General features: G+C 59.8%; 1 protein-coding gene across 4 annotated transcripts; it reads right to left on the reverse strand.

Moving 5' to 3' along the window:
• Nucleotides 1–1,889: 1,889 nt before the first annotated feature.
• On the reverse strand, nucleotides 1,890–14,413 carry ARID5A (AT-rich interaction domain 5A). 4 transcript variants are annotated; one of them, XM_036263516.1, is made up of 7 exons: nucleotides 14,374–14,413; nucleotides 7,094–7,209; nucleotides 5,095–5,233; nucleotides 4,730–4,782; nucleotides 4,255–4,352; nucleotides 3,871–4,030; nucleotides 1,890–3,499 (listed from the first exon to the last, which is right to left on the reverse strand). In XM_036263516.1, exons 1-7 carry the CDS (start codon nucleotides 14,375–14,377, stop codon nucleotides 2,267–2,269), a joined length of 1,803 nt encoding a protein of 600 aa, XP_036119409.1. In that variant the 5' UTR covers nucleotides 14,378–14,413; the 3' UTR covers nucleotides 1,890–2,266. The 4 variants fall into 4 exon arrangements, with proteins under 4 accessions (XP_036119409.1, XP_036119408.1, XP_036119411.1 ...); XM_036263515.1 differs by having other exon boundaries at nucleotides 4,649–4,782; XM_036263518.1 differs by lacking the exons at nucleotides 5,095–5,233; nucleotides 14,374–14,413 and having other exon boundaries at nucleotides 7,094–7,195.
• Between the last annotated feature and the right edge of the window lie 724 nt (nucleotides 14,414–15,137).

Here is a 15,137-nt window from a genome sequence, read left to right on the forward strand (position 1 = left end):
ATGCAGCTACTCATAGCTCCTTGGACTGGCATCTGGCAGCTCCCAGGAGGAGGGGGTGGAGAATTGGGACATTCCCCCTGCAGAGCCTGAGAGTGTTCCCAACAGCGATGACCATCATCTTCCAACTTCCCCATCGCTGGCCCTAGCATGGAGGGCAGCTACCTTACCTATGGCCATCTGAGTGCCTTAGTTGGAGTGTGGGCAGGATAGCCTTCAGCCCTGGCAGCCCACCCGCTGCTGCAGACACGTTGAGTGTGCCTGGTCCGGGTTCCACCACGCTCAGTGGTGGTCTTGTGTTTCTGGCCTCAGCCTGCTCACTAAGGGATGGTCACACTAATTGCCCCTCCTGTGGTCTGAGCTTATAAGTGCCCCAGAGGGCAGAGTGAGTTCCAGTGGTGCTATGAAATGCTACCTGGTGACCAATCTGAGGCAGAAGTCAAGGACCTGGCACCCCAGTGTCTGCCTGCCCTGCCCAGTCGGGGCGCTGTCTTCTCAGGAACAAGTGTGCAGCTCTAAAAACATACAGCCTGGGGAGGACAGGGGGTGTGATCTTTTTAAAATTTATTTTTCTTTATTGATTTTTTTTTAAAAGGGAGAGGGAGATAGAAACATCAATGAGAGAGGACATCGACTAGCCACCTCCTGCATGCCCCCCACTGGGGATTGGGCCCACAACCTGGGCATGTGTCCTGACCGCGAATCGAACCGGCAATCTCTTGGTGCATGGGTTGACATTCAACCACTGAGCCACACCAGCTGGGCAAAGTAATGTTTTTTAAAAATCCTCGCCCTGGCTGGTTTGGCTCAGTGGTTAGAGCACCGGCCTGCAGTCCAGAGACCTGGGTTCAGATCCTGCTAAGGGCGCGTACCTTGGTTGCAGTTTGTCCCCGGCCCTGGTTGGTTGTATGGGTGGCAGCCACTCGATGTGTCCCTTTCACATCGATGTTTCTCTCTCTCTCTTCCTCCCACTCTATCTGAACAAAAAATGGAAAAAAAATGTCCTTGGGTAAGGATTTAAAAAAAAATCCTCATCTGAGGTCATGCCCACTGATTTTGGAGAAAAATGGAGAGAGGGAAGGAGGGAGAGGGGAGAGAGAGAGAGAGATCGAGATCCAGAGATCACTGGTTGCCTCTCATCTACACCCGCCCGACCAGGCTCAAACCCGCAAGCTTTCAGTTTAAGTGACCAATTGAGCCACACCAGCCAGGGCAAGAGTGATGCTTTGAAGGGGGCCCTCCCTCCCTCCTTCTCTCTGACTCAACCCCACTGCTCCCCAGAGCCCACAGGGAGGAGGGCCGTGGGCTGTGGGGTGAGTGAGCCCCTGGAACAACCACACCTGAAGCAGTGCAGACGTCCAGGCCGAGCTTCTGGCCCCTTTGCTCTCTTTCCCTACAGGTGCCCCCAGTGGAAAAAGTGGGGGGCAGGTAAGGGGTTCTGGAGAACGAACAGGCCTTGGGAGCCCATGCCACCCCCTGGCAAACCAGTTCAGGCTCCAGGAGCACTAGCAGCTGCAGAGCACATCCCTCTGCTGGGGCTTGTGCTCAGGTTCCAGTGCTGGAGTCGCACGTCTGTTCTGCCTCTTCCTGCCGGGGGAACCTGGGCAAGTTGCTGGCCCTCTCTGAGTCTCAGGACCCGTGGAGGGTAAGGAAGGTAGTGGGCAGTCGTCCTGGGGCTCCACCAGGAAAGTGGACATAGGACTAACGTCACAGCCTGCTGAAATCGGAGCAGGAGGCTGTTTTGCTTTGGGTCCCACTCTCTTAGGTTCTGGGGTGCCAGTGAAGTCCCTCTCCTTGGGTCCCCAGGCCGTCCCACTAGCAATCCCACCCACAAACATGTCCCTGCCTCACTAGCTCTCCAGAAAGTTACACCATGTACACCTCGGATCAAGTGGATTCACAATGGCGTTTTATTGGATTTTCCATGGACACCTGGATGCCTCGAGCTATGTGGCTTCTCGGCTCCTCACCCTGTTCTTGGCCTCCGCTCTGGTGGCCCCACTGGGAGCTGCCAGCTCTGCACCGGCCTCTCCCAAGGCCGTCCTACAACTGGACCCCCAGCCCCCAGGCTCAGGCTGCTCCCCGGAGACAAACCGTGTTCCCACCGCCCGGCTCTGTGCCAGGCTGCCCCAAGGGCCCATTCCTGCACTGGGCACAGCCGAGCTCTCCTGTGGCCTGTGGAACGGGCTTCAGCCAGGACCCCACTGGCAGTGTCCCCACCTCGGGCTGCGTCAGACCCTCCATAGCACACACAGCTGTGGGCTCGGACCTACAGCTTGGTATTGAGGTGGAAGAAGTGGGGTGCTGCGTAGGCTGTGGCAGGCGGCACGTGCCATGCAGATGAGGCTGGGCGAAGTCTGTGGCGGAGGGCACTGTCGAGGGGTGCTGGGGGGAAGTGCATAAGGCCAGCGGCCATGGGCGAGGGGGCTGTCGTAGCCAGGAAGTGAGCCGGGAAGGCCGGGATGACCAGGGGGCTGAAGGGGAGCGTAGCCTGGCCCTTTAAGGGGTCCGGGGTGCCAGTGAAGTTCAGTGGGCAGCGCAGCATGGCGCCCCTGTAGGCCTCCGGGAGGGCAGGACCCAGGGCCGGGCCCAGCAGGCAGGAGACAGCCACGCCGGGCCCCACAGACTTGGCTGCACGCTCTGTGGCCTCCACCTCCTTGAGGCGGGGGGACACCGCCTGCAGTCTCTTGCCAGCGGGGGTGAAGCCCTCTCCCTCCCGGCTGCGCTTGCTGAGGCCTGGGCTGCCAGGACAAGGGGGCAGGGGCGCGGGGCTCTCAGCAGGGACCTTGGCCATGGGGGACACCCAGCAGGCTTTGGGCTTGGGGTAGAGGCTGCCTTTTCTGGAACCACCTTTGTGGAAGGCAGAGGGACGGTTGACATCCCCGCCCCACACCAGTGGCGACTCTTTGACTGGCAGCCCCTCCTCTCTGCCAGGGGACCCCAAGAGCACCCCCTCTTTGAGATGGGGAAAGAAGTCCCGGGGGTGCTGGCTGATGGGCTTTAGCACCTTAGTGGGGTAGGCATGGAAGCAGCCGGTGAAGACGGGGGCCGGGGGGTGGAGGCCCGCCTGAGCCTCCTCCCTGAGGCTTCCAGCAGGGGCCCCTGATCCTTCCCGAGGGGCCAGCCGGAGCCGGTGGTTCTCCAGTGACCCTCCTGGGCTCCGGGGACTCTCGGTGGGGCGAGCAGCTGGGGATGCTGGAGGCTCCCCGTCAGGGCTGCCAGCCCCGTGGCGACAGCTCTCCTCCTGGCACTGCAAGGCTTCTGCCTGGCTCACCTGGGCCAGCAGCTTCTTTTTGGCCAGTGGTGACATGATGCCATGTGTCCCTTTGCAGTAAAAGCTGGACAGGAGCCGCTTGTAGGCCTCAGGGCAGCCACTGGCACCCACGAAGGGCAGCGAGGACCCGGGAGCTGGGCCCGGCTGTTCCGTGCTGTCCTGGTGGGGCTCCTGGCTGGGGGGCCTCGCCAGGCCAGCAGTGTCTTCCTTGGTCTTTCCTGGCATCACCTAAAGTGAGACAAGGCCGGGCCTTAGGGCGGGGCGTGAGCCACGCATCCTGCCCCGGGGCAGCGGGGGCAGCGGCCCAGGGTGCTCAGCAGCCTCTGCTCGCCAGCCAGTGCCTCTGCGCAGCCTTTTCAAAAGGGGGCCTGTCCTCTGAGCGGACACAGCCTGGTGTCAGGACACAGGGCTAGAGAATGGAGTGCAGACTGGAGTTCACACCCCAGGTGGGCCCTCAAATAGTGAACGGTTGACAGCAACAGACTGGGTGCTCTGGGCAGGCAGCTGTGTGGCCACAGTGCGGGCAGGTGGGGCAGCTCCAGAGGCAGGGCACAGGCATGTCCCGGGGCAGCTGGCGCCCCGCTGGGCTCGGAGCTCACCTGGCCCACTGGCTTCTCCTCCTTGGCCTTCTTTGACCTCTCAGTGGTCCCGACGTCCCCCGGAGCCTCCTTGGCCATCTTGTACTGCTTCCTGGGCTTGGAAGGGGGCAGCGGCTTGTCATCCTCCCCCTTCAGGTGCCGCACGTATGGGAGGACCAGCCTAAGGAGGGCGGCAGGTCTACCAGGAGGCCAAGGCCACACCCCCACCCTTCCCGTGGCCACACCCCTTGCTCCTCCCACGACCGTGCAGCCGGCAGCCGGGCCAAGCTCTTCCTCGCCCTGTCCAGCGCTCCCATGAGCAGCAGGGCACATGCCCCACCCCTGTACACAGCCGCGTGTTCTCCGGCACCCACTCCTCACCCGCGCCCCTGCGGCCCAGCCCACCTCTCGTAGTGGCGGCGCGTGCAGGTGGCCGCGCTGGTGCTGCCTGGGCTGCCCCCCAGCTCATCGTACACGTTCTTCCAGAGGCGGCGGCCGGTCACCTGCAAGGCACCAGGTGAGGCAGGGTGCCCACTAGCAACAGGGCCAGGTTGGGGGAGCGGGGAAGTTGGAGGGCGCATCTGGTGGCAGGCCAGCGACCCGTCCCCACCCCTGGTCAGGGATGCTGGCCCAAGCAGCTTTCCAGGCTCAAGCTGGGGAAGGCGGAACAGATGGGGACCAGAGGAAACACTGAGCAGTGACCCCCTCCCTCCCTCTGCATGCAAGGAAGTGGGGAGGGGCAGGACTCGGGACCCCGCCTCCTCCAGTCTGGAGGCAAGGGCAGCTCTGGTGGGCTCACCCTCTTCCCCAGCTCCCCCTGGGTGCAAGCTGGGATGTGCGGGCAGACGCAGCGTGGTGAGGACTCAGGTGCCTTCCTTACCATCTCATAGGCCCCCAGCTTCTCCACCGCCTTGTAGATCTTCCACAGGTTAACTGGAGAGGGAGGGCAGGGCTGCTGTCAGCCCCTGCCAGAGGAGGGGCAGCCAGCAGCCCGCTCCCATGCCCTGCCAGGCACAGAACCAGACGATGGCAGGCCGGGCGAGCCCTGTGCCCCGCGGCCCAGTGAGGGTGGGAATCTGGCCCTGCCCGCTGCCAACCCAGTCCCTGGAAGGGTCACCCTTTCTATGTGCAGCCCCTGTGGCTGGCAGTGTTGGGGTCACCAGAGTGCATATGCCTGCCCCGATGCCCTGCCTGGGTGGGGTCCCCTACCGGGCCCCCCTCCCTGCCTGCACCCCAGGGACGCACTCTGCTTGAAGCCAAGATGGGGCACCCTCTCGATAGGCGTGTGTCGCTCCTTCATGAACTTGTAGAGGCTGACCAGGAAGGCCTGCTCCTCCTCCCGCTCCTGCTCCTCCTCCCGCTCCCCGCCTGCCTCGGGGGAGTCCTGGGGAAAGAACAGGAGGCGTTGGGATCAGCCCCCAGTGGGTGGCTGGGGAGAGGCTGAACCACTGGCTGCTGGAGGAACCAGCTGTGTGGCCCCCGCCCAGGCTCCCACAGGGGGCAGCAGGCAGCCAGCACCCGATCTGGGCTGGAGTGGCCGATCGTCCTGGTGTCAGAGAGATGCCGCTGTCAGCGATTAGTGCCCAGGACCCCAGGCAGGTCCACAGAGCCGGGTTCTGGAGACGGCCACAGGCAGCTCGCACCTCCTCCAGGCCTCAGGCACAGACCACTCTGCATCTGGCTCGGCCTTGGTTCCCTCTGTGTCTCAGCTCCTCTACTAGACTGAGTTCCTGGAGGCAGGCTTGGTGTCCCCAGGCCTCCAGATGGCCCCTGTGGGCAAAGCTGAAGGAGCAGCCCTAGCTGGGTGGCTCAGGGGGTTGGAGCATCGTCCCACATACCAAAAGGTTTTGGGTTCAGTCCCTATTGGGGCACATATGGGAGGCAAGCGATGGATGTTTTTCTCTCACGTCGATGTTTCTCTCTCCCTTCCTCTCTCTAAAATCAATAGACATTGGGTGAGGATTTAAAAAAACTTTTTAAAATTTATTTTTATCCTCACCCAAGGACATTTTTTGTTCAGATAGAGCGGAAGGGGGTGAGAGAGAGAGAGAAACATCGACGTGAAAGGGACACATCAAGTGGCTGCCACCCGCACAACCCAACCAGGGCTGGGGACAAACTGCAACTGAGGTACGTGCCCTTAGCGGGAACCGAACCTGGGTCTCTCTGGACCGCAGGTCGACAGGTCGACACTCTAACCGCTGAGCCAAACCAGCCAGGGCAAGGAATTTTTAAAAAGCTGCAGGAATAAAGGTGCCTTTGCCATGGCGGCCTTCCTCTCTGCCAGTCTGTGTGCACTCGGGTGGAGCCGTGTCCTGGGCTCCTGGCACCCTTCAGTTGGATGCACAGAACTTGGTTTCTGCTCCCAGAGGTGCAGTTTCTACTGATGCTGTTCATCTGGCTAGTGCTCAGGGCAGAGGGTGTGGCTGGGCTGGGGCTGTGGGCTCAGGGAAGAGACAGCTCCCAGGTCATGTGTGGGGAGGCCCCAAATACCAGAGGGATGTAACCATCTGGGCCCAGAACAGTGCAGAGAGCCATGCAGTCCTCAAATATCCTATCGAGTGCTGTTTCAGTGTTTCTGACTTATCCGAGAGCTCTGATAATAAACACAAGGTCACACGTTACCTGACACCGTAACGTGCTGGAGACCGAGGCACTGGGCTGGTGCCGCCCGAAGTGGGGCGCTCACTGCCGCCCCTCCCATGCCCCTGTGCTTCTGCCCCTCTTCCCGGAACTCCACAGGCTGTGAACTGATACTTACAGCCACTTTGCTACAGGGATTAGGGTTTTTACTCCAGGCTGCCACCCAAGCAAACAGCCACAAGGAATGGGTGCGGAGACTGGCCACTGCACTGTCCCCCACGGTGCCTCCTGAGACGGAGCTCATCGCGAGACAGCCTCCCTGATCTCACCAAGTGACTTGCACGTCCACACACACTGGATGGACAGACAGATGTAAATGTAGTTTTACACCAGGGGTGGTACTCGTATCTGTGTCATCTGATCAGGGTTCCAGGAACTCTCCATTTGATAAAGGCTCCACTGTGACGAAGAAGTCTGACAGCCCAGCCTCGTGAAGGCAGCCGTCCTGCCTGCCCGGCCTCGCCTCCCTGTGCGGGGCCTGGACCACGGCTGGGCCCCTCTCCTTGCTCTGTAGCACTGGAGGAGGGCACACGTCCCCTCCTGAGAGCTTGGGGGGTCTCCGAGGACCCGAAAAGGACCGGGAGAAAATCGCCCAACTCACCTCCAGCGGGAGTGGGCTCTGGCTCCTGCTTTGCTCACCGTCAGGTTGAGGGGACACAGGTGGGTCTAGGGAGTCACCCCCCTCTGACTGTTTCCTTCTCCCTTTGACAGGAGATGCTGTGAGGAGAGGGAGAACAGGTGGTGAGGAAAGGCTCCCAGGGACAGGCGGGGAGTCCTCCCGTCCTCTGCGGGGGTCCTCTGCCCCCGTGGGCTGACCCTCTGCTCTCTGGGGTTCAACCCCCACCAGGTCCCTCCCTGGCACTTGTCCTTCCTCTGTTCCAGCATCTCCCTGCATCTCTGAAAGAAATCCTAAACCAGCTGGGGATCAAGTCAGAGGAGGCCGAGGGCTGGGGGGTGCTGGGGGGTGCGCTGCGGGGTGCTGTCTCCAAGGCCGGCCCCACATCCAGGCAGAACGTTTCCACGGCAGCTCAGCTACACTGGGAAAGCTGCTGGGTCTGCCATATGTGTGAGCCCCCAACGCACCATGGGGCTTCAACTTAGATCCTCCAGGAATAATTCAGAACACAGGAAGTCCTGTTTGTGATGCACTGGACTTTTCCCGCCCCGCCCGCCCCGCCGCTCCCCAGCTAAGCACAGTGCTCCCCCTGTCTCCTCACTCCTCACCCCGTCCTGACCACTGTGTGGCATGTGGCTGGTTGGGGTGAATGCTGGGAGGAGCAGGGACCCTTCGCTCAGGGCAGCATGAGCTGATGGCTGCAAACCCCAGCGCCCCGCCACCGCCAAGAACACCGCATGGAAACTGCCTCGAACCGCACGGCCGGCTGGCAGCAGATCCGAGGCCAGGAAGCCACATCTTTTGGCCAACCTTCCCTTCTTTCCTTTCCTTTTTTTTTTTTGTTAATCTAATATGAACTGCTCCATAGTCCCAGTTCACATCAGCTCAGGAAATGCTTACTGCGGGGAACCTGTTAGGTTACCCTCCATCCCAGACACACAAAAATCTTAACAACAGACCCGCGGCCTGGCCCCCGAGGCCAGCGGCACCCAGAGGCACATACTGTTAGAACCTTTGGCCACTGGGTGTCGTCCCTGTCAGAGCTGTTCACGAAAGTGCCCCTCCGCTGCGTGGGTCCTGGGCTTGGTGAGCCTGGCTCTTATTTAGTCCCAGAAGGGCCTGCATTTTAAAGAGGGGAAAACTGAAGCCAGAGAGGCTAAGTTCTTGTCCCCCTGGGAAACCAGAATTCAGAACAAAGTCTGTCTGACCTTGAGGAGGAGTCTAAGCCTGGAAGAGAAACCAGTCCTAACCCTTGTCAGAGAGACAGGGCCATCCTCTCGGGCTGGCTTCTGACCACCAGAGACAAGGTCGATCTCCAGAAACAACTGGTTGCTAACAGTGACCCCACTCCAGCCCGGATGCGTGGCTCAGTGGGCTGGCGTGTCATCTCTACACCAAAAGGTTTGGGGTTTGATTTCTGGTCAGGGAATGTATGGGAGGCAACCCACTGATGTTTCTCTCTCACATTGGATGTTTGTTTCTCTCTCTCTCTCTCTCTCTCTCTCTCAACATATCCTCAGGTGAGGATTTAAAAAACAAACAATGGCCCTGGTTGGTTTGGCTCAGCGGTTGGAGCGTCGGCCTGCGGTACAGAGAGGCCCGGGTTTGGTTCCCGCTAAGGGCACGTACCTCGGTTGCAGTTTGTCCCCGGCCCTGGTTGGTCGAGCGGGTGGCAGCCACTCAATGTGTCCCTTCACATCGATGTTTCTCCCTCTCTCTCTTCCTCTCTCTCCCTCGCGCTCTGTCTGAACAAAAAAATGGAAAAATGTCCTCGGGTGAGGATAAAAAAAAAAATTAAAAAACAAACAATGAATGACCTCCCCAGGCTGATGTTTTCCTTGGACACCTCTGTGCCTCGTCTTCCGTCTGTGAATCGGAGGGAAAGCCCGGGAGTCCTCCGTAACTGTCTGAATTCCTGAAGTCTTCGGGGTCAGGGGAGCACCTGCTGCCTCCGCGCCCTCCGTGCTGCTTCCACGACCTCTCCCTCTGTCCTGCTGGCTCAGATCCTCCGCGTCAGAGGACTCTCTCCACCTGTTCCTGTGACCTGGGCTCCTCACTGGAGCCCTCCTGTAGAGTGGCTGTGACCTGGCAAGTCTGCCCTGCGGCCTCAGAGAAATAGGTGGTTGGAACAGGGCCCATGAGAATCCCCTGGGGAGCAATCTAAAGACACTGTCTCCCCACCCCCCACCCCGAGTGATTTGAGGTCCTGCCAGGGGCATCCGAGTTTAAAGCTCCCCAGGGGGATTGCAGGGCAGCCGAGGTGAGAGCCCCGGGCGGGCGAGGATCTCTAGTCCCTTCTGCTGGGGTTCGGTGGTGAGCTCTGCTTGAGCCACACCTGGGAAAGATATCCTGGAGTCAGGTGCTCCGGTTACCTGGAAAGGAGGTCACCAATCTGAGCTATTTAACCTCAGACAGCAAAGGGATTAGAGAGCTTGCCGAGAGCCACAAAGAGACAAACTCTCTTTACCTCTGTGTCCAGCTGAGTCCCCACACGACCTCGGCCTCCATTCTCTCCCAACCAGGGCCAGTATGCTCTCCTGTCCTGGCCGAGCCTTCCGGCCCAACTGTCACAGCCTTAGCCGCTGGAGGGAGAGTCCCGGGTGCCCTGGGACCTGGCCCGCTGTCCTAACCCTTCCTTCCCCAGTCACTTGTAGATCAGGGCTCCAGGAAATCTGCATTTGCAAAAAGGGTTCTGCTAAAAAAATAAGTCTGAACTCCCTTGCCATAGGTGATGGGCCAGTCCTCCTACCTGCCCAGCCTCCGTGCTCACACCTCCCAGGGCAGGGCCATCCGGGTCTCCCAGCCACATCCAGCCTGCAGAGGCAGGAGAAGCCCACCTGCCCTGGGTGACCGCTGCGGCCCACGGAGCCACTGCATGACTGCCTTGCTCCAGGCTTACAGGTCCAGACCCCCTGAGCACAAAGCCTCAGAGGAGGCCGATTCAATTACAACCACCCCTGCTCTCCAAAGAGTGGCTTTCAGACACTGCTTTTTCATCCAGGAAGCAACAGTGACAATAATGGTGACCGCTGTTTCATTGTTTACTTTGAACACATTTGGAATCTATAAAGTATGAGATAGGAACCTAACCCTATTCCTCTCCCCACTGGTTAGGTGGTCCCAGTATTGACTGAGTGACCCCCTGCCCCCAATGATTTGAAATGCTACTTTTCCCACAATCCAAAGGCTTCTAAGGAGGACATCTGGGACGGGTTTGGGCTTTCGGTTTTGTCCCATTCACTGTGGAATGCTGGGACCGTGCGCACTGTTGTAATTTTTGTGGCTTTGTAGAACTTACTATCCAGAGGGCATGTCCCCATCACTACTCTTCTGTTTTAAAAAATGCCATCTGAACTTTAGGATAATTTTTCACATTCCCTTAATAAAAAAAAAAGCCAACACCCACTGGATTTTGATTGACTTGCATTTAAATCTAGAAATTGCTTTAAGGAGAAATAACACCTTTCTGTATTACATCTCTCTTTTCGGGTTCAGGTCTCCCTTTGTGGTCCGCAAGATGGTCCTTCTTAAAGGCCCTGTGTCCTTCCTTTTAAACTTAATCCTCACATTTTGTGAATGGAGGTAATGGTGTGAGGAAAACCTTGATAACAGAGGGTAGGAACTGGCTCCAGGGCCCAACATCCCCTCACTTCCTGGTTGGGAAGAAGACAGAGGGAGGCTGGTGGCTGGGCCAGGTGCACCCAGCCCCTCACTGGGCAGAGAGGGGGCGTGGCAGCTGCTGGCAGGGGACTGCAAGACCCTTCCTGTGTTAGGAATCTCTAATTTCATGGCAGGACCTAAAACCATGCCCCTTGAGGAAGTTAGTTTCAGCCTCTAACTCCAACAGAGGGCGCTGTCTGCAATCCACTAGTCTTGCATCCATCCCTCCCTCCGCTCTGCACTTCCCCAGCTCCAGTCGGTGCTCGGGCACAGGCACCTCGCACTGGCCTCACTGATTCTCCCAGCACCAGTGTGTCCCCCCTTTTAAAGACACAATACCTAAGACCCAGAAAGTCTTAGTAACTTACCTGGGGTCACACAGCTTACTAGTGGTAGAGGGGTTCGGGATCAGAACCAGAGCAGTTGGACTGTCCCAAGATACTGAACCCTAAGGTCTAGAGTTTTTTTGTTTTGTTTTGTTTGTCTTTTGTTAATCCTCACCCAAGGATATTTTTCCATTGATTTTTCAGAGTGGAAGGGAGGGAGAGAGAGAAATATCAATGTGAGAGAGACACATCAATTGGCTGCCTCCCGCACAACCCTGACTAGGGTCGGGGATGGAGTCTGCAACCCAGGTATATGCCCTTGATGGGGAATCGAACCTGCTACCCGCTGACACTCCAGAGCCACACCGGCCAGGGCTCTGGAGGTTTTCTAACAGGAACAGGAGACCAGAGTTCCTTATCTTTGCTCAGGGGTTCAAACTTGCCATGTGCTAACAAGAGCCTGCTGAGATCAGATGAGGGTGCAGAGATGGGGAGGGGGCTCTGACACCACACAGGTACATCTTTATCAAGCCAGTCACCTTCTGTGCCTCGGTGTCCCCACCTATAAAGTGGCTGTGCTAGACTCCTCGGACCCAAGGTGCTGAGCAGAGCAAAGTGAGAAATGAGGTTTCCCCCACAAACCAGCCAAGTGAGCGTGACTGAGAGTGTACCAGGTATTGAGTGTACGTGTGACTGCCACTGTGAGTGCATGTGTGCATGAGTATGTATGACAGTGTGACTGTGAGTGTGTGAATGTGTCTGTGTACTCACGCACACATGCACCCTCTGTGAGGTCTGAGGTCTGACTGTCCTGTTCGGCACCCCCCTCGTGTCCCACGCCCCAGAGCAGTGTAGGGCAGGCGCAGAGCTCCATAGACATCAGCCCCACAGACCAGCATGAGCCACTTGATGTCAGACACTCCTGATGCCCAGAGAGGGGCTTAGTTCAAAGCCACACAACCAATCAGTGACTCAGTGCTGACCCAGTGCCAGGCCATGCCACATCTCCTCTCACCCCTCTCCCCTAACTGCCCCCTCTCTCCCTCCCACCCCCGCCCCGCCCAATTCACACTTGGGGTGATGGGAAGTGACACTTCCTTTCAAGAAAAGTCACCTACTGGGAGCACTGTGTCAATTTTGACAATAATGGTAACAGCAGCCTCAACAGCAACCAGCAGACACCGCCCCACCCCTTCGCCTGAAGGGCCTGGCTTAAGTTGTTCTTAGCTTCAGCTGGAGCCCAAACAAAGGCAGCTTTTGAAGCAGCCAGTCCACTCTGTGGCCCAGGAGCCAGCGGCCCCGCGGAGTCCTGGTGGGCACTACTCCAGTGGGCAGTTTCTGGAGGACAGACAGCTGGACACGGGACCCCGAGGGCTCAGGGTGCAGATTCTGTCAGCCTTGCCTCAGTGTCTCAGCAGGGGTGGGGGGTGAAGGGAGACAGGGTCTGCCAGCTGCTGGGTCCAGTCTGGAGAGAATATAGAAAAGGAGGGGCCTGGGGCACCAATGTGAGACCCCCAGCTCCCAGGCCCTACTGGGACTCCAGTCCCTCTTAGCAGCTCTGGCGTGTCCTAAGAGACCCTATTCCAGGACAGGGCTGCATCCCCATGCCCCTCCCCACCAAGTCTGGGTGACAGGTGATGAGAACAGTAGCAGCTCCAGCCCTGGCCTGTTTCCTGTGCCCCCAAGAACTGTATTCTGTCTTCCCACTGCACTTTGAGACGCCAGGCGCAGGGGCTTATCCAGTTGTGGCCAACAGTACAGGCACAGCTTGACCCCTGCGGGGCCACCCTCGGCCCTGGTGCCTTCCACTCCACTCCCAGATGTCCCCAGGGTGGCTCTCCTGGGCGTGCTCACTGGGGGTGCGGGAACTAGGAGAGAGTGTGGGCCACCGCAGCCATTCCCCGCCCCCAGACAGGAGATGTGGGGGGCTGCCCTCCCTCACCGGCGGGACCTGGGTGGTCTCCGGGCCTCAGACTAAATCAAAGGAGGGGCCGAGGGGCTTTTCTACCTCTGCCACTTCAAGTTCCCGGCGTAGACAGACGGTGCCCGAGCTCGAGGGGACCCTGGAACTCCACTAGGGGCCGACCTTCTAGCTGCCATCTCTCACCCCTCCCCTGCCCTGCAGTCGCAGAGACCCCGATACCCCCAACGGTGTTGCTCCAGAGGAGCAAGAAATACCGGTTATCCTCACTTCGGGGCCGGCTGAGGACCCCGCAAAGGGACGCTGGGCCTGGCCAGCGTAGTGGCTCAGGATCGGCACCCGGAGCCCTCGGGGGTCTGCAGGATTGGGGGGTAGGTGGTGCCCCTTGACGCAGCGGAGGAACCCAACCCCTCCCGGCCGCCTTTCCGTCTGGAGAGCGGAGAGGGGAGTAGACAGAAAGAACAGGAGAGCGGAGGGCAGAGACCCTTTTCTGCCGCGGGGACGAGGAGGGTGAGCAGGAGACACAAGGGGAGACCCGAGAGGAAAAGGGGGAAAGCGAGAGGAAAGAGAAAGAAAGGGTGGGCGAGAAGCGGCGAGCGCGGAGGACCAGCGCGGCCCCGACGGAAAGAGGAACCAGCGATTCTTCAAAGTGCGCGGAGCAAGTTCTTCAAAACCCGCGCAGCGTCACTTTCAGGAAACGGCGGGCGCGGTGGGGAGCGCGCCCCGGACCCGAGCCTCTTCCCGGCGGCGCGGCGGGTTCTGAGAACTGGGGGCAGACGGGTAGAGGGAGGCGGGGGGCAGGTGGGGGTGGGGGGCAGATGGGAGGGCGGGGGACAGATGGGGAGAGCTGGAAGCGGGGGGACGTGGGGGTGTGGATAAGCGGGGGTCCTGGAGCAGATGGGGCGGGGGGAGCCGATGGGGGCGCAGCCGGGGGCGGGGGGGCAGGGCGACGGCCGCGGACAGCTGTCACAACAAATTAGCTGAGGCCAGCTCGAGATTGAAACCACAGCAGGAAGTGGGATGACAGAGCGTGCAGGACTCGGCACATCTCGGTCAGGAGACGGCGAGCAGAGTTTCGAGATAAACGCCCGGGAAGCCCCTAGCCGCCAGAACATTTTGTCTTTCCTTTTCGAAGAGCGCGCCGACACCTGGGTCCCTCCGAGCGGGCGGAGGCGGCGGCGCCCCGGGCCGGCTTAGAGCCTGGGCTAGCTGGGTCCCCGCGCCCGGGAGTGCGCCCCGGCCCCGCTCCGCTCCCCGAAGCGGTGCCCACGGCCGCGCGGCCCGGGGAGACCCAGAGCCGCGGCCTCGTGCTCCCCGCGGGCAGCCAGCCCCGTCCCCGCTGGCCGCGAGCGGCTTACCCATGGCCCGGCGAGGTCCCGCGGCGCGCCGAGCCCTCCGCACGCGCGGCTCCCGAACCCCGCGCTCCGGGCGCACTGGCCGCCTCGCCGCCCCGCCCTCGCCCCGCCCTGGTCCCGCCCCGCCCCCGAGCCCTGCACTGATCTCCGCCCCTCTCCGGCTCTGGTTGGTGGGTGCGAGTCTCCGCCAGCAGGGGCCGCCCCCTGGGCCCGGCGACCTCTGGGAGTTGTAGTGTGCCCTCCCCTCCCTAGCCTCCTCACCTTGAGGGGTTGAAGCAGGACACCCTGGAATCACTGGAGCCTTGTGCTGTAGAGGCACAACTAGAGTCTTGGGAAAATCCTCCTTGCTTGTCAGCAGGCCACTGGGTGGCGTAAGCAAAGTGCTTCTGACTTGAACTTGAACTGGGTAGTGGGCATTTCCCAACTGCCAGCTCAACATTGAAGTGGAGGTGGCTAGTGTTACCTAACTGAGGACCCCGCCTAAACTAGCAAGTCTTGACCAAAGCTGTGTGGGGTCCTAGAAATGCCTGGAATAGGAAGCCTGCCCTTGTTGGCCAATGTCCACATATGTCGTGAAGACAGAGAGTGGCAGCTACACATGTCATGGCCCTGGCTTGGAGAGCTGAGGATGAGGCTTAGGGTGAAGTGGGGGCCAGAGGGGATGCTGAGCCAGCTGAGGAGGGATTTCACTGGGGCAAGAAGTAATTTACCTGGCCATGTGCACTTTGTAGAAGAGGAAATGAGGCTCAGGTCTGAGGAGAGCCCAT

Source organism: Molossus molossus, unplaced genomic scaffold, assembly GCF_014108415.1.
Source record: "Molossus molossus isolate mMolMol1 unplaced genomic scaffold, mMolMol1.p scaffold_m16_p_15, whole genome shotgun sequence".
Classification (NCBI taxonomy): Eukaryota; Metazoa; Chordata; class Mammalia; order Chiroptera; family Molossidae; genus Molossus; species Molossus molossus.

Bases quoted from the DNA above. Each gene is read 5' to 3' on its own strand.
- ARID5A (XM_036263515.1), bottom strand. The intron at 5,234-7,093 runs GTGAGTTGGGCG...TTCTTTCCCCAG, and splicing joins AGAGCCCACTCCCGCTGGAG to GACTCCCCCGAGGCAGGCGG. The intron at 4,353-4,648 runs GTGAGCCCACCA...GGTGCCTTGCAG, and splicing joins AGGGGGAGCTGGGGAAGAGG to GTGACCGGCCGCCGCCTCTG.